General features: G+C 48.2%; 4 protein-coding genes across 6 annotated transcripts; all 4 read left to right on the top strand.

Annotated features, from left to right (window-relative positions):
• Nucleotides 1-480: 480 nt before the first annotated feature.
• Nucleotides 481-6,193, top strand: pes (pescadillo). The gene is made up of 15 exons (XM_047048493.1): nucleotides 481-650; nucleotides 1,041-1,120; nucleotides 1,254-1,407; nucleotides 1,550-1,659; nucleotides 1,812-1,983; nucleotides 2,471-2,560; nucleotides 3,056-3,172; nucleotides 3,357-3,434; nucleotides 3,548-3,637; nucleotides 3,936-4,066; nucleotides 4,208-4,333; nucleotides 4,721-4,905; nucleotides 5,050-5,195; nucleotides 5,313-5,480; nucleotides 5,816-6,193. Exons 1-15 carry the CDS (start codon nucleotides 627-629, stop codon nucleotides 5,897-5,899), a joined length of 1,755 nt encoding a protein of 584 aa, XP_046904449.1. The 5' UTR covers nucleotides 481-626; the 3' UTR covers nucleotides 5,900-6,193.
• A 1,456-nt stretch (nucleotides 6,194-7,649) lies between these two features.
• gal3st1a (galactose-3-O-sulfotransferase 1a) lies at nucleotides 7,650-11,498 on the top strand. 3 transcript variants are annotated; one of them, XM_047048494.1, is made up of 5 exons: nucleotides 7,650-8,104; nucleotides 9,050-9,165; nucleotides 9,261-9,307; nucleotides 9,488-9,635; nucleotides 9,764-11,498. In XM_047048494.1, exons 2-5 carry the CDS (start codon nucleotides 9,128-9,130, stop codon nucleotides 10,917-10,919), a joined length of 1,389 nt encoding a protein of 462 aa, XP_046904450.1. In that variant the 5' UTR covers nucleotides 7,650-8,104; nucleotides 9,050-9,127; the 3' UTR covers nucleotides 10,920-11,498. The 3 variants fall into 3 exon arrangements, with proteins under 3 accessions (XP_046904450.1, XP_046904451.1, XP_046904452.1); XM_047048495.1 differs by lacking the exons at nucleotides 9,050-9,165; nucleotides 9,261-9,307 and having other exon boundaries at nucleotides 7,651-8,104; nucleotides 9,492-9,635; XM_047048496.1 differs by lacking the exons at nucleotides 9,050-9,165; nucleotides 9,261-9,307 and having other exon boundaries at nucleotides 7,652-8,104.
• A 214-nt stretch (nucleotides 11,499-11,712) lies between these two features.
• lztr1 (leucine-zipper-like transcription regulator 1) lies at nucleotides 11,713-19,216 on the top strand. Its single transcript, XM_047048488.1, has 20 exons — nucleotides 11,713-12,357; nucleotides 12,468-12,530; nucleotides 12,633-12,689; nucleotides 12,775-12,854; nucleotides 12,939-13,047; nucleotides 13,139-13,222; nucleotides 13,310-13,367; nucleotides 13,683-13,822; nucleotides 14,010-14,211; nucleotides 14,376-14,420; nucleotides 14,830-14,940; nucleotides 15,109-15,201; nucleotides 15,314-15,409; nucleotides 15,526-15,715; nucleotides 15,800-15,969; nucleotides 16,086-16,369; nucleotides 16,708-16,857; nucleotides 17,415-17,520; nucleotides 17,864-17,944; nucleotides 18,477-19,216. The coding sequence occupies exons 1-20, from the start codon at nucleotides 12,209-12,211 to the stop codon at nucleotides 18,591-18,593; spliced, it is 2,385 nt and encodes a 794-aa protein (XP_046904444.1). The 5' UTR covers nucleotides 11,713-12,208; the 3' UTR covers nucleotides 18,594-19,216.
• Nucleotides 19,217-20,598: 1,382 nt separating this feature from the next.
• cldn26 (claudin 26) lies at nucleotides 20,599-21,266 on the top strand. The gene has a single exon (XM_047048499.1). The coding sequence runs from the start codon at nucleotides 20,599-20,601 to the stop codon at nucleotides 21,253-21,255; it is 657 nt and encodes a 218-aa protein (XP_046904455.1). The 3' UTR covers nucleotides 21,256-21,266.
• The last annotated feature ends 6,188 nt before the right edge of the window (nucleotides 21,267-27,454 follow it).

The following is a 27,454-nucleotide window of genomic DNA, read 5'->3' as shown; positions in this document are numbered from 1 at the left end:
TCTCTCTCTCATCCTTTACCTCTCCCCCTCTCTCATCCTCTGCCTCTCCGCCCTCTCTCTGACACACCCCCTGCCTCATCTCATCTGCATTAATAGATGTTTTCTTGTCCACTACAATGATTACAAATTAATTTGCTGTACAGTGCACACAAACTACTGTACATTTATGTTTACTTTGTTGAAAGCAGTGTTATTAAACATGTGTGCGTTCGTTAGTGAATGTACGTGTCTTTGTCCATCTTGATCCAGTGTAAGGTTGATCACTAAATATATAATTGATAAACATGTAATTTTCAATATGTCAATGAAATATCAAGATCTCACGGCACATTGAGAATTAATGAATACAATGTCAACACTACTTCACAAACGAACAGATCCAATTAGTAGAGGACTACACTTAACAAATAGGGTTGATCAAGCGATACCGCTGAAGTTGTTTTTGTTCAGGCGCAAAAATATACCCCTTTGGGGTCCTTGAGGCAGCAGCGTTCCAAACACGTGTCTGAACCAGGACCAGCACCCGTGTCTCGTAGATAGCTGGTACTGTTGTGTTTACATGATTGTATAGAAAATAAAAAGAATCGGAATCAACAATTTGACGGCACACACATTCCATTTAAGAAATGGGGGGTCTTCAGAAAAAGAAAGTAAGTTCACAAGGTGTAAAGTCATAACAAATTTCTGTTTCAACAAAAACTAACGTTAGCCTGCTGGTTGGCTAACATCATCACTAGCTAACTGTATTGCCAGGAATTTATTAGCTAACTAGCTTGCAAGATTCCTATCCATGTATATATGACGTGTTACTTCGTGTTAACTATCTGGAGGATGTTGTCGAAGTACTATTGCTTTTTGTCAATGTAAATATTCTGTTTGAAATATCACATCACTGGTCAACTATGATGTGCGTCTCAATTATTTGCAATCTACAGCCAGCTAACCAGTTTGCTAGTTATACAATTGTACTAGATCTAATGTATCATTAGAGAACGTTATGTTTTTATGTTTGTGCGCTAAATAACTATTGACTGATCCAGTATGAGAGGGGATCCGCCACCAACTACATCACCAGAAACAAAGCTCGCAAGAAGCTTCAACTGAGTTTAGCAGATTTCAGGTAGCTATTGATGGCTAATGTCTAGCTCCAATTCTAATTGTCCAAATATTGTGCATCTGTGTCTTTCAAACTGCAAACGTTCATCCTTTTCCTGTCTGTCCTTCTCAAACTTACTCTTCGATTTGTTCCGTAGACGGCTGTGTATCCTGAAAGGCATTTATCCACACGAGCCCAAACACAAGAAGAAGGTGAACAAGGGCTCCACAGCTCCGAGGACGTTCTACCTGCTCAAAGACATCCGCTTCCTCCTGCATGAACCCATCGTAGGAAAGTTCAGGGAGTACAAGGTAATGCTAAGGTGTCCTGGCATGTTTGACGTTGTTATGGCCGTCCTCTGTCTAAATCTTTTTACGAAAATAAAAGTCAAGAACTTAAGTTTGCTCTGGCGTTTAATCAAACAATATATTTGTTACATTCTGTGCTCTGCAGGTGTTTGTGCGTAAGTTACGGAAGGCTTACGGAAAGTCAGAATGGACAGGAGTGGAAAGACTGAGGGACAACAAACCAGGATATAAACTGGACCACATCATCAAGGAGAGGTGACTCCCAAGTGTTCGTGTAGTGCTTACAGTTGTCCTCCAGGGGGCACTAACGAGCCATAATAACTCTGCCTGAGGCAGCGGACTGCATGTCTGCTCATGCTGGATTCCAAGACAGTGGCTTGACATCCATCGTCCTGTTTGTGTGTCAGGTACCCAACGTTCATCGATGCCGTCCGTGACATCGACGACGCCCTGTCCATGTGCTTCCTGTTCTCCACGTTTGCCCGCACAGGGAAGTGCCACGTTCAGACCATTACGCTGTGCCGACGCCTCAGTGTGGAGTGGATGAACTTTGTTATCACGTCTCGCTCCCTCAGAAAGGTAAGGGTATCCGGCCTACTGGCAGACCTCTCTGGCTCAAAATGAAGCTTGTCATACAGAGACAGGATCTTGTCATGCTACTGGCAGACCTCTCTGGCTCAAAATTAAGCTTGTCATACAGAGACAGGATCTTTTCATGCGTTAGAGCGTTCATGCGATTTTTTAGTCTTTTGTTTATATTGACAAATATGCAAAACGCATGTTTTGGTATGTTGTTCTTGTGAGGACATTACATTTAGTCATTTAGCAGACGCTCTTATCCAGAGCGACTTACGGTAAGTACAGGGACATTCTCCCCGAGGCAAGTAGGGTGAAGTGCCTTGCCCAAGGACACAATGTCATTTGGCATGGCCGGGAATCGAAATCAATTAATTAATAGCCCGACTCCCTAACTGCTCAGCCATCTGACCCCCACAGATGTGGTTGTGTAAACCTGGACTGGGGTTTTGCCTGTAAACATCTAACTTGCTTTGGTTTTCCCTGACAGGTGTTCCTCTCCATAAAGGGGATCTACTATCAAGCAGAGGTTCTTGGACAGACCGTCACATGGCTGGTTCCTTACCAGTTTGCTCATGATGTAAGTATGAAGTGAAGATAACCAACCAGTGATGATAACTCTTTCCAATAGGACCTAACTGATGTTGTTGGCTTGCAGCCTCTCCTTAAGCAGTTGTTCTTTTGACTTGACCTCTACATGCTCTGTTGGAGGTGAATGCATGTCAGTCTGTAAGGTTTTGTACTTTTTACACCTTAGTTTGCTGTCTGCTTAAAGATCCATATCTGGATCGGTTCCCATGATTTTTGTGGTTGTGGCACAGACAGATCAGACAAAGAAAAAAGTTTTACTGTACATATTCCACTCTGCTGGTCAACTCTGTATAGACAGGCTGTGCAGTATCTCTTTAACCCAGTCTTTTTCTTTAATCATCAAATACTTTTTATGGATCTCTTCATAAATCTTGACGGTACATGGTTTATGAGATGTTTTCAGGTAGTGTATTTTCTGGAGCACATGTTGTCGGCCATGTTGGATGGCCTGTAGCCCTCACCTGTACCTCTCTCTCTCTGGCAGCATCCCACAGACGTGGACTACAGAGTCATGGCCACGTTCACAGAGATGTATACAACCCTTCTGGGGTTCATCAACTTCCGCCTCTACCAGACCCTCAACCTGGTCTATCCACCCAAGGTACCCGCCCTCTGACCTCTGACCTTCCCCCTAACATCCAGCTGGACATATCACCCCTGTTGTCTTTAACTTGTGTTAGACAGTGTACTATATTGTAGCGAAAGGAAGTTTGTCCTTGACGTGCAAGTTGTGTCTCGTGTCCAGAGAGCTTTATCCAAGCGTGTCTTTTTCTTCTTCTCCTCAGATGGACAGCAAAGCAGAGACAGACCTGAAGGCAGAGTATGAGGAAGACTACGCCATGGACTCAGAGAGCTACCTGGAGGTAGGACCACCAACCGCCATTTCTCCGTTGTGTTTCCGTCAAGCTGTGCTGTGGTTATCTCTGTGTTTGCACGAGTCTCTTTTCATGCTCCGCGGCGTCTCGTTTTTGTCCAGAAACTGTCGGCCCTGAGCGCCAGCCTGGCGCGGGTGGTGTCCACTGCCGAGGAGGAGGAGGGGCAGATGGACCAGTTCCCGGCAGACGGGGTGAGCACATTTCCCCGCCATCCCAACCATCCACGGCATCCACACCATCCCCGCCATCCACGATCCCTTAAACCAATCCTGCATGGCCAAAGAAATAACCGGAGGGAGGGAGGCGGTGCGTGGGCTGTAGGGACCGAGCACTAGACTGGCTGAATACTCTGATGAATTGAGGTGTTGGACAGGGGAGCACTCTCGGGTTGCTAAGCGAGAGGGCTTTGTAAATGAAAATGATGAAACCAAACAGTTGTTATCTTCACGACAGGCCCGTGTTGAATTTAATCCTTTTTTTCCCCCGTAGGAGGACATAGAGAACATGGAGGCCAAAGAGAAGGAACAGAAGGAGCAGGAGGCCCAGAAGAGGATCTTCGAAGGTCTGAAGTTCTTCGTCAACAGAGAGGTGCCCAGAGAGTCCCTGGCATTCGTCCTGAGGTGAGACCCAGCTCTGCTCCCACTACAAGATGTTCCCATAAGTTCACACCATACTTTGAAAACACTACAGGCTGTAGATGTTTGGACTGTTAGACCTGGTCTTGAGGGTCCTCTCCTGTCTTCATCCCTGGTCCCACTCAGGTGTTTCGGTGGCCAGGTGTCCTGGGACAAGTCACAATGTATCGGAGCCACGTACAACATGACCGATCAGACCATTACCCACCAAATAGTGGACAGACCCAACATGGATAAACAGTACATCAACAGGTAGGGAAGCAACACTCACACACACGTTGGACTACGGCCATATCAGGCTGGCCTTTTTCCATATTCAAGTCTAAATGGAATAATTATGGTAGTTTTCCCCCCCACAATGGTCTCTTTCAGATGGTTAATCCTTCTAGAGAGGGTTCAAAACCTTGCTGTACTGGCATCTTGTGGGCGGGGCACCCACTGCCCCCCTCTGCCCCCACCCACAGGATGCCAGTATAGCAGGGTCTCTTTGTGTCATTGGAGGGTGAGGTCACAAGGTCACGACAGAGCCTGTCGCCCTGGTAACTGAGCGTAGATACTTCCTCGGTCACAAGGCCTTTGCCTCAGCCCACCAGCCTTGCAACGCTCTGGAATCGTGATCTCGGTGTGTCATCTGTGCAGGTACTACATCCAGCCGCAGTGGGTGTTTGACTGTGTCAACGCCAAGATCCTGCTGCCGGTGGAGGACTACTTTCTGGGTGTGACCCTGCCCCCTCACCTGTCGCCCTTCGTGGAGGAGAAAGACGGGGACTATGTGCCTCCGGAGAAGCTGAAGCTGATGGCCCTGCAGCGCGGAGAGAAGCCTGGTGAGAGGCCTCTCTCTCTCTTCCTCACGCTCTCATCACTGTGGCCTTCTGCTCCAGACAAATATTTCGATATAAATATCGATGATGAAAGTGTAATTATTTATTTTGAACGTCAATTTTGATTTTGTTTTACTTTAACCCCAGGACAAGAAGAGGAGGAGGAGGAAGAGGAGGAGGAGGAGGACGACGATGATGATGATGACGAAGAAGAAGAAGAAGAGGAGGAGGATGAGGAGGTGGCAGATGAGAAGAACCTGAAGGAGATGGAGAACAGGAGAACCCAGGTGAAGGTAGGTGGCTGTCAGCCCGCTGTCTGTCTTCACCTGGTGGAGCCGGGATGGAGAACCGCCCAAAGCTGAGGTCAGACGCGTTGTTCTGACTGAGAACGTCCTCTCTCCCCCCCTCAGGCCCTCCCCGTGAAAGTGACTCCAGGCAAGATGAAGGCAGAGAACCGCGCGCGTCTGGACCAGGAGGAGAAGGCTGAGGAGAAACGGCTGGCCATCATGATGATGAAGAAGAAGGAGAAGCACCTCTACGACAAGATCATGTTCGGCAAGAAGAGGACAGTCCGCGAGGTGAGCAGCGCTAGTCGCCGTGACTGTGGGTTGCCCTAACGACCTTCTGCTGCCAATCATCTGTGGTCACCTGTCTGCATGAGAACAGACTGTTCCAGTGATCTCACACACCTCTAGGAATACATAAGATATGGAACTAAAATCATTGTTTGCCTCCCAGTCAATAACATTTTAAGGGATAATGGTTAACGCGGGCGAAAGGCTTGGTTCTGGAATGCTCGCATGTGAAACGATAACCTCTGCAGTGATGACACAACCTTGGTTTGAGTCTCGAACGCCGGTAGGTTCACTGCCCTCATCGCTGTTCATTAACTACATCCTCTCTCACATGACAGGCAAACAAGCTGGCAGCCAAGAGAAAAGCCCACGACGAAGCCAGCAAGCCGGACAAGAAGAAGAAGAAGGCCAAGAAACAATAGGAGAGAACGTCGACCACAAAAAGGACTCGTATTGTATTTGTATGTGACTTGCATACATCAGCGGTTGAAATCTCATGAAACTCCTGAGTTTGTTATCATGCAGAGAGTCCCACGAGGGAGGATGTGGGTTTGTCCTGGTTTGCGTGTCGTGTTTCGAGAGTCGTCCCAGTGAGGGAAATGTGTGAGAAAGGACTGTTGGCACGCAGTTTTCCATCAAGGTCTTTCAGCCGTTTCCAGTCATTTTAATCTGTTGTAACACTTATTAAATGGAGTTGGATACTTCAGTAAAAAGTGCTTGTTTAAATATTTTGTTTTGTAACAATGTCAATTTTATACCCTGATGTGTTCTACTGCCAATAACAAACCAGACATTTAAACCCTCACCAACCACTAAATGTACATGTGCTACACGTACATTTAAACTTGTGGAACATTTACATGTGACACCTGCATCCATCTCCTGTTGCAAAAGCATATACTTTGCATGTTCTCCCAAACGGCGTGGTGCCAAAGTAAATAATGATTGATGCTGTCCAGAAGTCAGAATAACATGCATGGATTCTTACGTGGTTGAAGGAAACGTGCTGGAGTTAAGGCCAGAGGGCTCAACATCTTCATTGGCTCGGAGGTCGAGGTCGCCGTGGAGTCAGTGTGTGGGAGGCTGAGTGATTGGTCGGAATCAGGGTCAGGTGGGCGGTGATGACGACAAAGCCCCGCCTTCCTGGGCCCCTGTGATGAAGCTGTGATCTCAATGGGCCAGGGGCCAGGCCAGTCATGCACCCCCTCGCTCCTCAGTCATTGGTGGGGCCGACGCCCCCTGCCGCGTGCCTCGTCTGCATTCCCTGCGTGCCCGCCCAGTCCGGGGCTCAGCCTGGCACTAAGGGGTGCTCAACAATAGCCTGAGTGTTGTTGCCGGACGCTGGGGTGGGGAGACGACCAATGTGATGCTGGGTTGCTGGTGCAGAGAGAGGACAACAGTGAGGAATGAGACCCTCCCTCCATCTCCAACCATGTTGTTGACCAGGGGTGTATGACCACATATTGCTGCATCCTTGCTCCCAGTGCCAAATTAACTCATCAGTCTCTAGCTGGAGGTCTATCTTTACACTCTCCATTGACAATCCTACTGTTGTGGTATGGATGTGTGCAGTTTTAAAGGATAGATAAAAATATCCAGACTACAGGACATACTCCAGATGGTTGTCTAATGATAACCCACTATCAAGCAATGATATGACTCGGATTTTAAAATACATTATCGAATTCCCACGATTACGCCTACAGAGACTACAAGTCAGAGCAAATCCACGGCGGGAAATACAACATCCATTTCATGTGTACATCTGCAAACTTCATCCATAGAAAAACAACTGTTCTGCTTTACTACGATGTTTTACAGTCGTATGTAACAAACTGTCTTTTACCATGAACATGCTTTATCTGCTTCATAACTATGCTTTCAGAGCACGACTGTAAGATTCTATATCGAATGTCACAATTGAGGCCTTTGTGACTCGGTTTGGACCTTTGTTCCTTTTCTGCTGCTTGCGATCAGCTTGCAGCTCAGACTTCAGTGTCCGCTCTCAATAGCAGCCTGTGTGTAGACAGAGAATAGGGGCCATAGAGCTACACCCTCTCGCCTTCATTTCTTACTTTCTCTCTCTCTCTTTCTCTCCTCCTCCCCCCCGCCGGGCCATCTCTCATTTCACACACACACACACACTGACAAGCGCGAGTCCCTTGACAAGGGGAAGCTGACGTCACAGGTGACTGTCTGAGCCTCTCAGAGGTGCTGGGTCAGTCCTCGTTTTTGAAAATAGAACAAGCAGAGGAGGAGGAGGCCCTAAACGAGCGCTCTGCATGAACAGACGAAAGGAGGAAGGGAGGGGGGAAGAGAGAAAGAGAGAAACCACCTGCCGGGTGAATGGATCTTGCAAAGTTGCATGAATGATAAGGAGAGCGCAGGGACTGGGTGAGACTCCTGACGACATGTCTGTCTCAGGATCTGGCCACCAGTGGACTTGATAGCTTCTCTGAGACTGCAGTGGCTCAGGGGCAGATACCAGGGTTGTCCACTCAGAGCTATGCATCTGGTGGAGCAACAGCTATCAGAGGACTGAACGATTATTACTGCGCCAGAGGGTAAAGTGTCTGTTGGCGTCCCTATATGTTCGGAGTGGTGGAAGGAAAGCAGTGGGGTAAAACGTACGTATGTTTGTTTTATGTACTTGCATCAAATTATCAGGTTATTAGGCATTATTATGTGTCAGTTCGTAGGAAGTAGGAAAATAAATTAGCTTAAAACTATTTTTGTGAATTCTCTAGCCAGAAAAGTTTCTGTTTGAGGTTTATCTACTGTACAATCACTGTCTGTGATGAAACTGTCAACATGCACTTTTGCCCCTGAAAGTTAGAGCTTACAATTTATAATTAATGCTTATGTTATAACTCACATATTGTGTTCCTGCTATTACTTAGCAGGAACCACAGAGTAAATTGAGTTATTGAGTGACACATTCAAAAACATGGCAAAGCAACATGACCACAATTAAGCTCTATACCAAAACGAACCACAATTAAAAAAGGATTAATGGTGAATGGGTCTTCAGGTAAGCAACACCCTCATCAGGAGAGAGGAAGGTAAACAGTCTGATGGCAGGTGCTTGTTATTGGCCCCCCGGGGGGCCCGCCATACTGAGGGCTTATAGAGGCAGCGCTCCAGTCAAGCACCTTGTATCCAGACGAGCTCTTCAGTGTCTTCTGTCTCGCTGGGCTCAGAGCAGGGAGAAAGCTCCCTATCACGCCCCCACAAAGAGCCCTTCACGGTCAGAGACAAAGAATGAGAAAACACAGGCCTTTTACCCGATATCTGGGGCAGACAACTTTTAGAGCAAAATGAGTCGTCTGTTCACACGCAAATTGATTGACGTCAATACAACATGTTTTACTTGTTCTTGTAGATTAACTCGTCTGACAAAAGGGTATTCTCTGACTTGGCTTGTTTACAGGATCAATAAAATGATTTTGTTTTGTAGCTTTAACGGTAAAGAAGATGTTTTATTGATTGGTGTAGGATCTTGACTCCCTGCTGTGCTTCAGTGTGTCTTCCATGTTACTTTTTAATGCTGAGTAAGGCATGACACTGTACAGATCTCATTACACACCACAACGAGAGTAGCCGGGGTTGGAAGGATCACTTTCCACTGTCTTGCAATATTAAACAAAGAGATGGATGGCATGGGAAGACAAGGTACACCAGATAACAGGTATAACTATTGTGTCAGCACAATTGGAATAATGACATTAAGTCAATACACTATTCTCACTGAGGTTGATCTCATCTCTCATCTCTTATATTCAGGTTCATCTCATCTGCATGTGCTTTAAGAACTGTATGTATTTGCCTAGGTAAACACACTCCCAGTTTAAGAGTTTAAACAGCCGTAGGCATCATTGAATACAATAATTGGACACATGAGACCCCGGTGTAATCAGACAAACACATCAACTTGGCTTCAGCCCCTTCACCTTGATAAATAATCCTTACAAAACATTTGAAATATTTATTCTCTCAACTTTCTCCTCCAGACAGTCTGTTACTTCTGACCATGGTTGTCAAGCAGGGAAGACAGTGGAGGTCCGTGTGTAAAGGCTTGGTCTTGGGTACCCTTCTCACTAGCTGCATGATCCTGCTCTACTGCCTGTCTGCTCCTCAGGTCCACCTCAACCTTCCAGAGTAAGACCTTTTCCAACCCAGAAGTCTTCCCAATGACATTCTGTGTACTGGTTATAGATGTGCAGTGTACAGTTACTATAGCGACATGGTGGCTTGAGTCTAGATACTGTGTTCTCTTTATCTTTTAGGGTTCCTGTGCCTTATTCCTGTGCGCATCGTCCCACCCCACCACACACCTCGTCAATCACAAACAGCTCCCAGCGTCTCCCGGGACAGGCCAGCCTCTGCACTCCCAAAGTGGACATCCTGTTCATGAAAACCCACAAGACGGCCAGCAGCACGCTTCTCAACATCCTCTTCCGTTTCGGAGAGAAGCACAGGCTCAAGTTTGCCTTCCCCGACAGCCGCAATGACTTCTTCTACCCCTCGTCTTTCCAGCGTTCCCAGGTGAGGGACTACAGACCTGGGATGTGCTTTAACATCATGTGTAACCACATGCGCTTCAATGCCCCTGAGGTGGCCAGAGTGCTCCCCACAGACACTTCCTACGTCACCATCCTCAGAGAGCCAGCCGAGCTCTTCGAATCCTCCTTCCACTATTTTGGCCGTCTGGTGCCTCTGACGTGGAAGATTCCGGGCGAAGACAAGCTGGCCGAGTTCCTGCGTGATCCTCGTCACTACTTTGACCCGGAGGGCTTCAACTCCTTCTACCTCAAGAACCTGCTGTTCTTTGACTTTGGGCAGGACAACACTCTGGCCCCGGGCGATCCCAGAGTGGAGGAGGGTATCAGGGTCATCTCCGAGCGCTTCCACCTGGTCATGCTGGTGGAGCACTTCGAGGAGTCCCTGATCCTGCTCAAGGACGCCCTCTGCTGGGAGATGGACGACCTGCTCTTCTTCAAACTCAACGCTCGCAAAGGCTCCACCGTGTCCAAACTCACCCCCGAGCTGAGGGCCAAGGCCCGCGAGTGGAACGCCGTCGACTGGAAGCTTTACCGACACTTCAACGCCACCTTCTGGAGGAAGGTAAAGGCGTACGGACACAAGCGCATGGCAGACGACGTGGCCGAGTTGAAGAGGAGGAACGCCGAGATGGCGGCCATGTGCATTGAGGGCGGCCACGCCGTGGAGGCGGGGAGTATCCAGGAAACTGCCATGCAGCCCTGGCAGCCTATCGGTGAGAAGTCTATCATGGGCTACAACCTGAAGAAGAATGTGGACAAGGCCTACCGGAAGATGTGCCGGAAGATGCTTACTCCAGAACTGCAATACTTGACAGAGCTAGGGGTCAACCTGTGGATCACCAGGCTGTGGGGCCATGTGAGAGATCTCATCAACTGGTGATCAGAGACCTGATCAAAAGGGGCCAATTCACTATTCGAGAATGAGGTGTTAGAAGTGTTCAGGAGAAGTGTTTAGTGTTTGTGACAGTGATGTGAAGGGGGATTGGAACAGGCTGTCACAGTGTGAATGTCGTTAGTTCTGTGTTTTATGTTTGTTGTGTTATGGCTGCGTCTTCAATCGTGGGTTTGTGAACTTTTGTTTTTGTTTAATGTCAAATGTATTGACTCCATTTACCTGTTTTAAAAAATAAAATGTTTCCGATGGGTGCTAGAAAGTTGACCTCACAATCTGAAACACATGGTGATAAGTATCCCTTAAAGTACCTTTTTCCCCTTTTAAAACATATTGGTGTTGAGTGGGGTTTAACTTCTTATTTTTATTGATGTTAGATCGTTTTTGATGGTAGCACAATGCTGATCAAGAATAAACATGCAAGAACCTCTTTTATTGGGCCAAATAAGGTCAAATAAGGAATTTCCTCACACTCATGCAAATCTTTTCTATCGATAATCTCTCTGTGTCTTCAACAAGTAAAGACAAATTAAACACCTCAATCTCTGTTGTGTTTTTCAAGATTGTATATGAAACGTTGAAATACATAATAAATGGATTATCCTTATTTAACTTTTGGAACAACTTTAAGATACTTTGGGAGCATGTCTACATTGTATACCAGTAGGGGGCGACCGTACACACTATGCAGAAAGAAAAACAGCTGATCACTTTCCTTATAGTGATTGGTCAAATATTTCCTTCGCTACTTATTCTGTGGTTTTGTACCAGGAAGGAATTAGGTGAAGGGGAACTGTGGTTCTTGTTAAAGCCTCGTGAATTGGAAGGTGTTCTTGATAAACTACAATTTCCAGCAATCATTTAGGGGCGTGGGTGGACGACCGTTCTTGTTATGCTTTAGAACACACACTAACGACTAAAACAAAGATAGCTAGCTAGTTTTAAACAAAATGAACTGTAATAAGTTTATCATACTATAAAGCAGACTTAGATAGGGTGACGTTAGCTGGCCTAGATAGCTCCCTTTCGCTGTCACTCGTTTTGTTGCGTTGTAAATCTAGCTAGTTTCTAGCTAACAGCTAGGCTAATATTTTCCTATTGTAATGTCTTGGTTGTGTTTTGCTACAGTTTTTTCGAGGAGTATTTGATGCCAAATGCCTTGCAGTTCGCAGCAAATTCACCAAAACCATCACAAACGGCTTCTGATCTTTATTCGTTAGACTTGTTTTGCTCATCTCAGTGTGACTGATTGAACGTGATGGTTTCCTGCGACAACCATGTCTTGTAAATCCAAAGTTGCCCCAAGTGTTGATTTCGACCACAGCTGTTCGGACAGCGTGGAATACCTGACACTTAATTTTGGCCCTTTCGAGACCGTTCATCGTTGGAGAAGGCTCCCGCCGTGTGACGAATTTGTTGGGGCAAGGTAATCTGGACAGCTAATCTCACAAGACATTCCTTTCGCTAGCTAGTGCAAGATGAATGTTCTTGGTCATGCCACAATGTATTAATCCATGAACTCTTCACGTCACACAGGCGCAGTAAACACACCGTGGTGGCATACAGGGATGCCATTTATGTGTTTGGGGGAGACAATGGGTAAGACAACAACATTGTTGTGATAGCGTTACTGTAGTTCGCAACATGTCTACTGAAACCCGGTGTGTTGTTTTACTTGTACGTTCTTAACCCGGCACATAGGAAAAACATGCTGAACGATCTGTTACGTTTTGACGTCAAAGACTGCTCATGGTGTCGGTAAGAATGGAATGCACCCATCTAAATACTCGTTTTACAATATCAGCGAACAATCTTAACGTATTGCGCTTGATTTGTGTCGCAGAGCCTTCACCACGGGCACCCCGCCGGCACCCAGGTACCATCACTCCGCGGTGGTGTATGGCAGCAGCATGTTTGTATTCGGTGAGTTTGCGCAGTCATTCGGATGTCACAGCCTGCGTAGCAATTAACATTTGTTGTTGGTGGTAATGTTTTGTCTGTTTTCAGGGGGTTATACGGGCGATATCTACTCCAACTCCAACTTGAAAAACAAAAATGACCTCTTTGAATACAAATTCGCAACAGGACAGTGGACTGAGTGGAAAGTTGAGGGCAGGTAAGAGATTAAGAACATCTTGCCATGTTTTCCTAATCCTCCATGCCTGAACATTATAACAGGCAGTGACGGGACCTTCCCTGTGTTTCAGTTTGCCTGTGGCCAGGTCAGCCCACGGGGCTACAGTCTACAGTGATAAACTCTGGATATTCGCTGGCTATGATGGGAACGCCAGGTAGTACGAAATCAATTGTTTGCCACATTCCACAAGAGTGCAGTAGTCTCTGATGTGGCGAGCGTTTTGTCTGTTCCCCGTCTGCAGGTTGAATGACATGTGGACCATCAGTCTCCAGGACCGAGAGCATGCTTGTTGGGAGGAGGTGAGAGTCCGGAACATTCTGCCGGAGAAGGAGAACACACTCGGAACACACACCTCCATCACTTTTACAAAAACAACCCCACGAAACATCAGTTTGTGCGATAGATAGACCAATGCGTTCTGCAGAGAAAGGAGACTGGTGTTGATCAGAGTTTGGAATGGAAGGGTCAAAACCAGAACAACGGCGGATACCGCTATACATTTTTTATTTTTGACTAAGTAGTTAAGGCGGCAGGCGTGTGTTGCTTAGGCGGCCGCCTTAACTGAAAAGTGCTGCGGGAAACACTGATATTGGATGTGCCGCGGTGTGTTTCAGATCGCTCAGAGTGGAGAGATCCCTCCGTCCTGCTGCAACTTCCCAGTGGCCGTGTGCAGGAACAAGATGTTTGTGTTTTCTGGCCAGAGCGGAGCCAAGATCACCAACAACCTCTTCCAGTTCGAGTTCAAGGGCCACATGTGAGTCCTTAAGTCCAGCTCCAAACCAGACTGAAACCCATTCCCAGTCAGGAATACACAGACTCAAAACATGCTATTCGGACACACACACACACACACGTCTAAAGTGAAACGTGAGCTTGTTTATCAAGGTTTAAGAAGGTTTAACTGTGTGGTCTGACCCAGCCTGTGCCCCGTCCCCCTTCAGGTGGACCCGCATCCCCACGGAGCACCTCCTGCGGGGCTCCCCTCCCCCGCCCCAGAGGCGCTACGGCCACACCATGGTGGCCTTCGACCGCCATCTCTATGTGTTCGGCGGGGCGGCTGACAACACGCTGCCCAACGAGCTCCACAGCTACGACGTGGACTCCCAGAGCTGGGAGGTGGTCCAGCCTAGCCTGGACAGCGAGGTGCGCCCCCTACACAGCCACTCTGCCGGCTGTGTACCATGCCGCTCTGCCGGCTGTGTATTATGACTCGCGGAGTGTCGTCACTAACCTGTTTCCTGTTTATGTAGCATTCGATGCTTTTTTTTTTTTTTTTGAAGTACGACTGTTCTCTCAACCCTTCCCAGGATCCCCTCGGAAACGAGATGACTTCATCTCAAGGGTCAATTGTGGTAAAATACCTTCATTAAAATCCCAAACGTGTGTTCTTCTGACATGTCTTCATTTCTGCTCCGACGAACAGGGCACACTAATTTGAGCATGTGGTCATTAACGGGGTGAAAACAAGTTTAGTTAGCGTGTTTACAGACCCATAGCCGTAGTGTGTGTGGCTAACTGACTGCTGTCAACGAGCCCAGCCTCAAGTTCACAGAACACAAGTCACTAACCACTGGTTTTAAAACTGTGACAAATGGGTTGGACGGGGGCCTCATTCACGCCTGTTCTCCCACAAACGCCGATCTCATCTGCTTTGCTCTTTTCTCTTTTCCTCCAGTCACTTTTCAAGGATCACCCTCCAGGCCCTCCCGCAGGGGTCTGTGAAGCGCCAGGCCTCCTAACCCTCTCTCTGCCTCTCCTCAGATGCCCAGCGGGCGTTTGTTCCACGCCGCCGCCGTCATCCACAACGCCATGTACGTCTTCGGAGGCACGGTGGACAATAACGTGCGGAGCGGCGAGATGTACCGCTTCCAGGTGGGCCTTTCTAACCGTCTGAACTCTGAAGAAACCCTCAAAATCTGATATCGGCTTGACGTTTCCTGCATATCAGCCTGTCCATCTAATTGTCTATCTGTCAGTCTAATCTGTGTGTTTATCTAATGTACCTATCCTTCTTTATTTATTTTCCCCATGTGGCTGCAGTTTTCATGCTACCCCAGGTGCACCCTTCACGAGGACTATGGCAAGCTTTGGGAGAACAGGCAGTTCTGTGATGTGGAGTTCATCCTGGGGGAGGTGGGTACTCATGTCTGTCACGTTGTGTGATGGAAGGGGAGGATGTAGGCTGGGGGGGGGGGGGGGATGTTGTGGAGAGCTTCTTCATCTCCTTCTCTGTCCCTGCGTGCAGAGGGAGGAGAGAGTTCTGGGTCACATCGCCATAGTGACGGCGAGATGCCAGTGGCTGCGTAAGAAGATCCTGCAGGCTCGGGACAGACAGAGACAGGTCAGTCTGGACACGCCTCCACTGCAACACAAACAAAAACAGCAACTAATTTCCCCTCCAAATGTGCATGGTGTCGACTCCCCCCTGCGTGCGCGCGTGTGTGTGTGCGTTCACAGAAGAACAAGCCGGAGAGCTGTGAGGAGAGCGAGGAGGGCCCCCCTCCAGGGCCCAGGGACCTCCCGTGTGTGAGCCGGCCCTCGGGGGCCCAGCCTCTCCTGGAGGTGTCCATCAGGGAGGCCGAGGCCAAGCCCTTCGAGGTTCTCATGCAGTTCCTCTACACGGATAAGATCCTGTACCCTCGTCGAGGTGAGCGCTCACACATACACACACGCGCACACTTTGCCGATCGTTATCTGCAGTTGCTCTGGAAGGTGGCGTGTCGCCCTCTAGGTCACGTCCAGGACGTCCTGCTGATCATGGACGTCTACAAGCTGGCTCTGAGCTTCAAGCTGTCTCGTCTGGAGCAGCTGTGCGTGCAGTACATTGAGGCGTCCGTCGACCTGCAGAACGTCCTGAGCGTGTGCGAGAACGCCAACAAGCTGCAGCTGGACCAGCTGAAGGTCAGCACATTCCAGGAGAAACCCAGCCGTAAAGATGGAGGGAACTCCCCAGAAGATGAACCCCCCCCCCCCCTCTCCCCCCCGATCTTCACCCTCTCCTCTGTCTTCACCCGCAGGAGCACTGCCTGAACTTCGTGGTGAAGGAGACTCACTTCAACCAGGTGATCATGACCAAAGAGTTTGAGCGGCTCTCCACGGCGCTGATCGTGGAGATCGTGCGGCGGAAGCAGCAGCCTCCTCCTCGGGTGTACTCGGACCAGCCGGTGGACATAGGGACCTCCCTGGTCCAGGACATGAAGGCCTACCTGGAGGGGGGCGGCCTGGACTTCTGTGACATCATCCTGCTGTTGGACGGACACCCGCGCCCCGCCCACAAAGCCATACTGGCCGCCCGCTCCAGGTACGCAGTCATACTGCTGAGTGCACACTCGCATTCTACTGTATGCGTACTGGTGTGCTACCGCATGCATGCCAAACAACCAGAAGAATGCAACATGTCAAATTCTTTGTGAATGCTGAAAAAAAAAACGATAAGAGCCAAACAAACTCACTTCAATGCATTTGATTTCCTCACCATTTGAAATGAATCGAAACTTTTCACATCATCGCACGCTTAGAATTCTTTTGCCACGTTTATCTTATCTTTAACATCATTCATCACTAGTCTCCTTAACGTTTACCTGCAATGACTGTTGGCGCTTGCTCCTTCTCCAACTTATTTATGATGATTATTTCCAGTTACTTTGAGGCCATGTTCCGCTCCTTCATGCCAGAGGACGGCCAGGTGAACATCTCCATCGGGGAGATGGTGCCAAGCAAGCAGGCCTTTGAGTCCATGCTGCGCTACATCTACTACGGAGACGTCAACATGCCTCCAGAAGACTCCCTGTATCCTTCACCTCCACCACCCTCCACCATCTTCCACCACCCTCCACCACCTTCCACCACCACCCTCCACCACCTTCCACCAACACCCATCACCCTCCACCACCTTCCACCACCACCCTCCACCACCACCCTCCAACACCCATCACCCTCCACCACCTTCCACCACAACCCATCACCCTCCACCACCTTCCACCACCACCCATCACCCTCCACCACCACCTTCCTCCACCACCCTCCACCATCTTCCACCACCCACTTCCACCACCACCCATCACCCTCCACCACCACCTTCCTCCACCACCACCTTCCTCCACCACCCTCCACTCACATCCCTGTCGTGGGGAGGGGAAACAGCTCAGTGGTTAGAGCAGTTAACTGCAGGTCATTGACTTAGGTTCAAATTCCCCTCTGTAGGTTTTTTTGGATAAAAGCGTCTACTTATTGGTGCATTAATGGTTGTTGCGTTTTTAGTTTGGCTCCTATTCTGATGGTCTGTTCCGTCAGTGTGTGTCCTGGCTGAGACTCCTGCTGTGTGTTTCCTTCACTCATGTTGTCAGCTACCTGTTTGCAGCTCCATATTACTATGGGTTCTCCAACAACAGACTCCAGGCCTACTGCAAGCAGAACCTGGAGATGAACGTCACAGTGGAGAACGTCCTGCAGGTATCTGGTTTGGGTTCCGACATGCATTTGGGGTCTTTTTTTGCACGCACGTCCCGTCGTCGCCATGACGACGTGTCAGGTTGTGCATGCGACCCGAGCGCGCCCTCTCTGCGATCGGCCTGACGTGGTCCTGATCTGGGATGACGTCTCGGAGCCGCCTGGTCCTGATTCTGCGCCGTGGTGGTAAAAACCTGTCTTCAAAAACCTTGGTCATGGGTCGTCCCCCTGGCAAAGCCCCTGGCTCCGCCTCCTAGAATGTAGCCCGGGGAAGGACAGCTGCTTCAGACCCCCCTCTCTCTGTGCCCCCCCCCCCCCCCCCCCCCCCCCCCCCCCTTCCCCTCAGATATTGGAGGCTGCAGACAAGACCCAGGCCCTGGACATGAAGAAGCACTGCCTACACATCATCGTCCACCAGTTCATCAAGGTGGGTGGGCTGGTCTCTGGAGCCTTGGCGCGGTGCTGCCCCCCCCCTCTCTGCAACTGAGATATAACCCCCCCCCTCCCCACCACCTCTTTCCCCTCCCCGGACCCTCGTAATGGGAACCCGACCCCCCCTTCACCCCTCCGTGGACCACCCTTTCTCTCTCTGCCTCAGGGAGAGACAGTTCACAGCCCGGCCGGCTGAACAAGCACCTTATCCCCCCGCCCATGTCGTTGGGTCACAGTGCCGATCGGAGTGTTGTTTGTTTTAAAGAACCAACGAAAACACGACGGAGCACTTTGTTTACATAGCAACACTAGCATTAACGCAGCCTCGCAAAGTTCACTTTAACGTTAAGATTATTATTTTTTGGGGGTCTTTATTTTTATTTATTTGTATTCCTTCTCCCCTCCTCCCCCCCTCCCCTGTTTGGTTTCGTATGAGCATGTTGCTGCCGCCGCTGCCCCCATCCCAGGGCTGTGCTCGAGTGTTTGTTTACGTTTGGATTTGGTTTGCTCTCCTCCCCCCTCCCAAGGTGTCCAAGCTTCCCAACCTGAGGTCCCTGAGCCAGCTGCTGCTGCTAGACATCATCGAGTCTCTGGCCACGCACATATCAGACAAACAGTGTGCTGAGATGGGCTCCGACATATAGGACTGTAGAGGGACGAGCCGGTATCCTCCCGTTTCTGTTCGCCCCTCCATGCTTCACCACTTCCATTCCTTCCTGGTCAGATTCTGTCTGTCTGGATGTTCTTTTGGACCTTGGATCTTGGCAGCGACCTTGAGTTTTATCCATGCTGGCGGACGATTTTATGAGGTTGTTTTAATCGATCAGAAAAGTTCTGATCTCAGAGAACTGAGAGGAGCGATTGAGTTTCAGCGTGTGGAGGCTCAGACAAGCTCTCAAGAATTCTGTCCGAAGATTTCACTGGCATGAAAGTTCCCTCTGGTCTCTGCTCAAGACACCACCAGGTGTCCTGTGCATTTGTTTCCTCATATATAGTTCTCCTTATACATTATTTTACATTCATGTGATATATAAGGTCAAACCCAGCCTACGGCTATGTCCTGTATAGTAACGTTACACTTGTACTGTATGTACAGTACCTTTTTATGTAGGCTGTTTTATTGGTTATAGGCATACTGTTATGATTTCACCTACTTGTATTATTGTATTATAATAACTATATATATATATATTATTACTTTTGTCAACATGTTATTCATGAATATACACTTGATGTATTCAATGCCTTAAATAAATGATCCAAGTAAAATTGAGTTTGTGTCTGAAAAGATTGATATCTACTGATGGAAGCAGCTTGAAACTGAATGGTGAAAAGACAAAGTCTAGCACAATGGTGCCTATTCTCTGAGTCACGGCGGTGCCTGCCTACGCGGCCACACCGGCCAACTGACTCTGTCGTTCCGCCATTACTGCAGCATGCCTTTCTGATAGTGATAGTCGTTTAGGTTAGGTGTCAGAGCTAACGTCTTCAAATCTGTTGAACCTGCTGCTAATACTAAGGAACTGTTTATCTGATGAACAGTGTGTGGACAAGATGGGTTCCTGTCTTGGTGCATCTGAAGTCAGTCATGGGGTCGAGAAAACCGTTGAGGCCGAAGTCAAAGCTTATTCAGGACAGGTTCATCCTTGACCTTTGTCCTATTAGCAGTGACCTTCAGCAATTTGGGCTTCCACAGTCTGATGTGTGGGTGATAAGCTTGCACAATGCTTCCTATGTGAGACGAACATTCCAGTCATATAGGCAAGGGGTATTAATGCATACACACCCAGCTGTAGGTTTGTTAGAGTGATCGGATTGCTAATTCCAATCTTCTTTGTAACTTCTGTCCTGTAACTTCTGTACCTCCTAAATTACTTTCTGTACTCACGAAGAGGATGTTTTGCATTCATGTGTTCAAGTTAACGAAGACAAGGCTGACAACCAAGATCAAGTTTCTTCTTCAATGCCAGTTACAAATCAGATATCTTAAAAACTCACCGAAGACCCTCGACTAAGTGTTGGCTCCTTTGTAAGCAGGATTGCTGTGAGCACAAGGTACCATTCATGGTCTCGACACTTGAGACACCTGGCAGGTCATCCGATTTTCTCAAAGGAGAAAAAGGACACCTTGACTGCGGTAATGACCCAAACTCATAAAGCCACACCAGTGACATCAGCAAATAATTGGAAATGATCATTACTGCAAGAGGTAGTGGTGGACAGACTTAAAAGACTTTGACCACCTGTCTTACCACCCCCGGGAGAGTTCTTGGCCTTGTTTGTTGCTTCATGCCCAAGTAGCTCCTGTTTCATTCATCGGAGGCTACTCACGTCCACCCTCAGACCCCAGATTCCCTCTGGACATATCTGGTTTCATTTAAAAACAGTGGCCATTGTTCTCTGCAACGATATTTATCACGACGCCAAAACAGTATGTCTGTTGTAATGGCACAGAGCTGGGCTTATCTTCCTGTGCGTTTGATTAAGATGCTGGGTAGGGTGGACGGGCGGGCGGGGGGAGCTACCTGAGGAGGAGGGCAGGGGCGGTCTTCTCTCACTCTCCACCTGCACTCTGACTGGGACGCAGCACCGGGGAGAGAGACCGAGAGCGTGCGAGGCGTGTGAGATACAGGGAGAGAGAGGCCGAAGATGGTTTTCCTGACCACCAAAATCATGCAGAGGACGGCTCTGTTCGTGTCCTTCGGAGGTCTGGTCACCACCCTCATCACCACCTTCATCCCACTGTGGAAGACCATGAACTCAGACCTGAACGAGGTGGAGAACTGGTACTCGGGGTTGTGGCACACCTGTATCTTCACCGAGGAGGTGGGGGTGCAGTGCAAGGCCTACGATTCCATCATGGCTCTGCCCGTGGACCTGCTGGCCTCCAGGGTCCTCATGCTGGTGTCCATAAGCACCGGGGCGCTGGCCGTGGTGGTGGCCTTCCCGGGGCTGGACGGCGTGGAGCTGGGCCTGGGGAGGCAGGGGCTGAAGAGGGGGCTGCTCATCCTCAGCGGGCTCCTCTCCTGGGTGTCGGGCCTCACCACCCTGGCCCCTGTCTCCATCGTGGCTTACGTGACCGTGGTGGAGTTCTGGAACGAGGGCCTGCCAGATGTGGTGCCGCGCTGGGAGTTTGGGGAGGCCATGTTCTCCGGCTGGTTTGCCGGGCTCGCGCTGGTGATCGGAGGGACGCTGTTCTTTGTGGCGGTGTGTATGGGCGACCACGACCGACAACCCCCCAGCCTGCCCAGCTCCCCCCAGGGGAAGCCCAGGACTCAGCACTACCTCAGGACTGAGCTCTTATAGATTGTTGCAGCTTTGAAGGTTTGCAGCTTTGAAGACCTGAGAGAAAAATGGGGAACACAGATTTATGGCTTGTGGTGTGATTTCAGGTTGTGTTAAAGGTCTGATTTGTAACGGTGTTTTGATACTCACTTTCATAATACTTTCATTGTCACCTTGAAATGTTCCGGAGCCATAATGGTGTATTTTGATGTTGATTATGGATAAAGTATTTTTGACTGGAAACTGCAATGAAACCCTTTTTCAGTGATTTGTGTGCATTTAGTAATGAAGTCATTTCTTTAACCTTTGGTCAATATGTATTTCATTAACATTCTCCTTAATTACTTTTCTTTCTCTTTCTTTGTCGGTTGTCCTGCTTCTAACCGCACTGTTGACCTAATGGATGCACAAACATGAATGAACCAAATACGATAAGAATAAAAGAGAGCGCTTTTGCTCACAGTCAATCAATGGAAAAGATTAGTAAGGAGCTACGTAAGGTGAAGAGACAGACAGTCTTGCGGCCCAGTTTGAATCAGCATTGCCATAGCTTAAGAGTAATTGCGCAGAGGAGATACATTCCGCCCACGTCGATATAGCCAGTCTCTGTGTCCTGCCGTTCAGAGTTTAATAAGAGAAGCATTCCAGTCCTGCAGCTAGTCTGTGTTGGATTTCCTACAGGGAGGAACTTGGCTTTACAAGCTTACTAATGCACATGGATTGGACAGTCTGTTGACTGTAGTTGACTGTAGTTTGAATCCGATAAAACCATAAGAAATCGATGAAAAATCATAATTAGTTCTGGTCAAAATGATTGAAACGCTTTCGAGGTATCTTTATTCACTTAAAACACAGATGATATTGAATATCTGTACATTTTAAACACGTACATTTGAAATGATGAATCTGTCTCCATGTATGCATGTGTGCACAGGGATTGCCAGCTTACTGGGGGAAGGTCTCAAATCCACACTTCTCACTGTACTGTTCAGAGAGCCCATGATATCTCAGCCCATAAATGATTCACTCATCTGGCGTACTCCTCTGAGCAGTTTTTTTCTTAGTCAGCACAGCCGAGCCAGGCTCGCTGGGCGGGTCGGAGCACTCGTGTAATTAAATTCAACTGACTGATGTCTTAGTGATGTCACAGACCCCCGCCCCTCCTCACCCTGTCCTTGGAGACCGCTGGTCATCTTTGCTGAGTGTACAGCGTCGAACGCACATGACAGACCTGCATACACGTGCAGGCGCACACACACACACACACACACACACACACACACACACATGCTTTTCTCTAGCTGACCAGCAGAGGGACCATTGAGTAGAAAACTAAGGCAGGAGAATCACATTGTGTTCATTGATATTAACACATTCAAGCTTTTCAGAGTTCAGGGGGGGGGGGGGGGGGGGGGGGATGTAGCACTGTTACAACTGCAGAAGGAGGAAAACACAAGCAGTAGCACCTTCTTGTTTATGAAATGAGGCAGGGACAACTGAGCAAGCTGCAGTGAACATGCAGTGAAAATGAGATGTGTGTCAACATCTACAGCCAGTCTGACAACGACCATAAAGTGGTTACATCAGTGCAAAGGCAAGCAAATTGGTGGTCAGTCAGGTAAGTATTTGTTAGAACCAGATAGATCAGTGCATAGATCAGTTAGCAGATACAGACAAGCAGGCAGGCAGACAGGCAAACACACACAGACAGGCAGGCAGATAGGGAGACAGACAGATACACACAAACAGGCAGGGAGACAGGCAGGCAGGGAGACAGGCAGGCAGGGAGACAGGCAGGCAGGCCATGGGGGAGCCCAGCGAGTCTTTGATCAGGCTAAACTGGCAAGTCAGGACTTTGGCATCTGAAGTCGAGGCTGAAAGAATCAGAGCTGTGCAAGTGTGTGTAAGTGCGTACGTGTGTGTGTGTGTGTGTGTGTGAAAGAGAGAGAGAGAGAGAGAGAGAGAAGGGAGGGGTGAAAGGAACGTTTTGAGAATTCCTGCTGTGTGAGCATCCCCCCAGCCAGTCCATCAATACTGCAGCTGAGAAACCGGGGCCCTGGTGCTGCATGTGTGTGTCCTGCTCACAGAACAAGAGCCGTGTTCCTCCAGAAGCACCCCCTGTCCGGCGAGGACCCAGCGCCCACCACAGCCCCGGCCGCTGCCGACACTGCATCGCGGGGGAAGAGGAGGAGTAGGAGAGCGGAGGAGGAGAGCAGAGAGGCAGGCACAGAGAAGGAATACTCCAGGCAGGAGAGAGAGCCAATCCCCAAGCAGGAACGGGATTCTAAGGGAGTCTGGCGGGCTGGTTGTGATACGGGGCAGCAGGGGAGTTTGGACTGCAACTCGGCACACCTGCTCCACAAAGACTCGGGTAAGCCTCTTTTTTTTCTTTCCTTCTTCTGTTTACAGCCCGTCACGGCCGAATTTATGATCGGGTGCTATTGAATGCTGATTGGCTGTCTTTGTGATGCTGTGGGAATCGATACTTTACTTTGACGCGTGGTGCGTCTGTGTCGGTGCTGGGGCAATTAGTTCAGAGTGAGTAGTCTCGTTAATGGTACGGGCTTCTGGTTCCAGCTCTGCTGATCTAAGCAGTCCCTCGGAAACATCTAGGACGTAGTGGTGCAGTGTGTTCTTATACAGACTGCTCTCGTAACAAACACAGCGTTCAAACGTTGAGAAAACAAGAAAACAGACACACACGTGGGTACACTACCACGGGACTCAGTGGGATTCACTACAAATCGACTCCAAAATGAGTGTATTTGTAGTGAATGAATTTATTTGTATATTTTCTGTTTACATACAGAATGATATACTTACTTTATATTGATAACTGGTGTTGCATTGTGTGTGTGTGTGTGTGTGTATGTGGACGTAATGTGTTTACTTGTGTGCGTGCTTGTGTGTGCTTGTGTGTGTTTGTGTGTGTGTGGGGGTCAGATGGCTGAGCGGTTAGGGAGTCGGGCTATTAATCAGAAGGTTGTTGGTTCGATTCCCGGCACAAGGCACTTCACCCTATTTGCCTCGGGGAGCATGTCCCTGTACTTATTGTAAGTCGCTCTGGATAAGAGCGTCTGCTAAATGACTAAATGTAAATGTGTCACCTGAAAATGTTTTAATTCGATAGTTGTTTGTGAACCCCGGGCCTAGCTCCCCTGTGGGATTGGACATTCCAAGGTACAATGTAATTCAGGTTTTCCATGACATCATAGAGAGGCAAGCTCTCTGAAGGCAACTTCAGAGGGACCCGACACTACAACTCTGCTATTAAATCTCTCTGCATCCGTAACGGGTATGTAACGGACGTGGTCTTGCAAGCTCTGTCAGAGGTATCTGGCCAATGATCACTCCCACGGTGAGTCGAACCAGCCACCTCTCGACTTCCAAGCGCAACCACTACCAACTACGCCAAAGAAAAGCTAGCTAGTGGTTGACGCGGGTGGCCCACTGACTCACTGAGGAGTGAGTTTCAACGATTCACACCGGTTACACATCCGCTAGTAATGCTGTCACAAACCTCCGCTTACACAAATCTTACAGAAGTTTACTAAGGTTAACATAAGTGTTCTTAGTGGGTATTTAGTGTGGACTGAAGTGGTGAACATAGCTATGTGCAGGTACAGCATGTCTGTAGCCGGGTGATCTTACTGTTTTATCTTCTCCAACTGCACTAAGAGTTGGCCTTTGAATTCCACAACCCGTTGAACAGCATGACCTCTGGATCCTGATCATGGTGAAAACACATTTCATTACATTCCTGAGGTTTGTCCCTTCCAGTGGGTGGATGTAGAACAGACGAGGTGGTGTGAATGCATGTTTCATCCTCCAATGCTGTGGGAGTACACAGAACTATGACATCAGGATATTTATTGATATTAAAGAAAACTATATACTGGATGTGGGAAATATAAAAATGTATGCACCCCTTGTGTTTGATCTAAGATTAGCTATAATCCAATGTTGATACTTTCATCGTGTAAGACTGGTAGTCTTGAGAAAGGAATAAAAAGTCATTTGACAACTTCTTTCCATCTGTTGACAATTCAAACATCTGTTTCAAGCCTGTTCCTAATCCTACACAGGAACAATCTCTTTAACCAACCTGTAATTCTGGATTTTTTACATAACAAGAATGCCCATTTTGGGTGGGTTTGACTTTAAAAGCTTATGCAGTTTGATGGGAAACAGATTGTCATTGTCGTAATTGTCATTTATATTAATTGTACCAGACAGCTAATGCTTAAGTGAAGGCTGATGCAATCCTGGGGTGATGTCCTGGTATTTCACAAACCTCAGGATGCTAGTACAGATTGTGTTATCACATTGTCAAACATTAAGAGTGGTGCGAGTCTGTCAGGAGACTTTATCAGCTCTGCATCAAGCAGGGGTCTAATCTTTAACCAGAGAGTGCAGAACAGGTGTTTGAATAACAGTAACAGCATTCTTGTGACACACCTTCTCAACCATGTTTCAGGAACAAAAGATGGATTCAGTGACTGATTGATGGTTTGATTCAGTGATTGATTGATTTATTGATTGATTGGTTGATTCAGTGATTGATTGGTTGATTGATTCACTGATTCAATAAATACTCACACATGTCTGTGAGACATATAGTTAGCCTACAACTGACTCCGACGTCAGTGAAATAATGATGTCTAAAGTACAATGACTTTTTAAGGTAAATCAGTGCCTTTCACTTTTCGTACATGCTTTTTATCAGTTGTAACAGGACAAGGTACTGTACATTTAATGTTACATTTATAGTTACAATCACAGGAACAGTTAGAGTAACAGTGACAATAACAGCTAAAGTTACAGTTACATTGCAGTAACCGGTAGCTGTTCCGAAGGCTCTTGTTTTAAGGTTGTCCTGTCTCAGGGGGCCGTGGGCTGTTCCTGGGCTCTCTATCAGGGGAAATAAAGTTATCTTGGTGCAGGGAGTGGGGCTGAGGAGGGAGGGGGTGAGGAGGGAGGGAGTGAGGAGGGAGGGGCTGAGGAGGGAGGGGGTGAGGAGGGAGGGGGTGAGGAGGGAGGGGCTGAGGAGGGAGGGGGTGAGGAGGGAGGGGCTGAGGAGGGAGGGGGTGAGGAGGGAGGGAGAGTATCTTTGAAGGTATGATGGATGGAGCCTTTGCTGAGTCTCTGGATCCTCTGCGTGCACGACAGAAGGTGTAGTTCACAAGTTCTTTTAGCTGCGGTGGACAGCAATCTCTGGGGCAGTACTGTAATACTTTGTCCTTGAGATGAGAAGATCTGTGTGGTTGTCTGAATGCGTCCGTGTGTCTCCGCGCTCCAAAGTTGTTGTGTATTCAGACTAACCTGGTTCCCCTCGTCACCTACCATACCACATACATCCTCGAGGCGAGGGAAAGTCCTGAAGGACTGCTAATACCCTCCTACATTCCAGTAAAAAGTACTGCATTTGTAGAAGGGAGTGAAAGTGACAGCTTGTTTGCAGGAGGGATTATCAGCCCTGCTTGGGGACAAGCCCAGCAGTAAGAAACGGGGATCTGCGTCATGTGTTGTGAGGACCAAATCTGCTTAACCTACTTTAGGTTAGCACCAAATATCTCAGGCTTGCTGGGACCCAATGATGGCAGCCTTTTTTCCGATTGAATTTAGTCTTCGTAAAATGTACAGTTATGCCAAATGATTGAAATAGAAACACACAAAATAGTATGTGTTTATTTTTGACTTTTCCAAATGCTTCATAGAAGGACAGGAGAAAGAGGAGAGGGAGACAGAAGGGTTTGATTCACCGAGGCATGTTTGGTCTGACAACACGCCTTTCTCCGGACTTCAAAGACGGCGCCAAAGTTAAACGTGTGTAGGAGAAGATCCCATGGTTGCCATGGAAATTTGGATACGCGGTTGAGGCAAGGGTTCACGCCCACGTTAGGCTAAAAAGACGCCTTCCCACTTTCTGCATTCCTGTTCTGAGTGTACATTTACAGTACGCTCCCAAATCAGTCAAGAATTTCTTTGAACTGATGTCAGTTTGCCTCTTGATGCTCTAAGTTCCTCCTTAGAAAGAATTTGCTATCTCATTTAAAAAAAGAAACACATAATGTAAACAAAGGAATCACTTTTTTGTGCAGGAAAACCTTTAGCCTCAGGCTTTTTTTACTCACATCTCTCATCGCTCTAAAGAGATCTTTCCACCTCCTCTTTGGTCTCTGGGACTTTGTTAACAACCGATTCATTCAACAGGCAATCT

The sequence above is a fragment of the Hypomesus transpacificus genome, chromosome 24 (genome assembly GCF_021917145.1).
Source record: "Hypomesus transpacificus isolate Combined female chromosome 24, fHypTra1, whole genome shotgun sequence".
In the NCBI taxonomy this organism is placed as follows: domain Eukaryota; kingdom Metazoa; phylum Chordata; class Actinopteri; order Osmeriformes; family Osmeridae; genus Hypomesus; species Hypomesus transpacificus.
The sequence above is the reverse complement of the archived record's forward strand: the minus strand, read 5'-3'. Positions and strand labels throughout refer to the sequence as shown.

What these genes read in the sequence shown, in the direction of transcription:
- pes (XM_047048493.1), top strand. Translation starts at nt 627, where the DNA reads ATGGGGGGTCTTCAGAAAAAGAAA. An exon ending in GGGGTCTTCAGAAAAAGAAA is followed by an intron (nt 651 to 1,040) that starts GTAAGTTCACAA and finishes TGACTGATCCAG; the next exon opens with TATGAGAGGGGATCCGCCAC. An exon ending in AGAAGAGGACAGTCCGCGAG is followed by an intron (nt 5,481 to 5,815) that starts GTGAGCAGCGCT and finishes CTCACATGACAG; the next exon opens with GCAAACAAGCTGGCAGCCAA.
- gal3st1a (XM_047048494.1), top strand. Translation starts at nt 9,128, where the DNA reads ATGGATGGCATGGGAAGACAAGGTACACCAGATAACAG. An exon ending in AACTGTATGTATTTGCCTAG is followed by an intron (nt 9,308 to 9,487) that starts GTAAACACACTC and finishes TTTCTCCTCCAG; the next exon opens with ACAGTCTGTTACTTCTGACC. An exon ending in GTCCACCTCAACCTTCCAGA is followed by an intron (nt 9,636 to 9,763) that starts GTAAGACCTTTT and finishes TTTATCTTTTAG; the next exon opens with GGTTCCTGTGCCTTATTCCT.
- lztr1 (XM_047048488.1), top strand. Translation starts at nt 12,209, where the DNA reads ATGTCTTGTAAATCCAAAGTTGCCCCAAGTGTTGATTTCGACCACAGC. An exon ending in CATCTCAAGGGTCAATTGTG is followed by an intron (nt 14,421 to 14,829) that starts GTAAAATACCTT and finishes GCCTCTCCTCAG; the next exon opens with ATGCCCAGCGGGCGTTTGTT. An exon ending in GCGAGATGTACCGCTTCCAG is followed by an intron (nt 14,941 to 15,108) that starts GTGGGCCTTTCT and finishes ATGTGGCTGCAG; the next exon opens with TTTTCATGCTACCCCAGGTG.
- cldn26 (XM_047048499.1), top strand. Translation starts at nt 20,599, where the DNA reads ATGGTTTTCCTGACCACCAAAATCATGCAGAGGACGGCTCTGTTCGTG.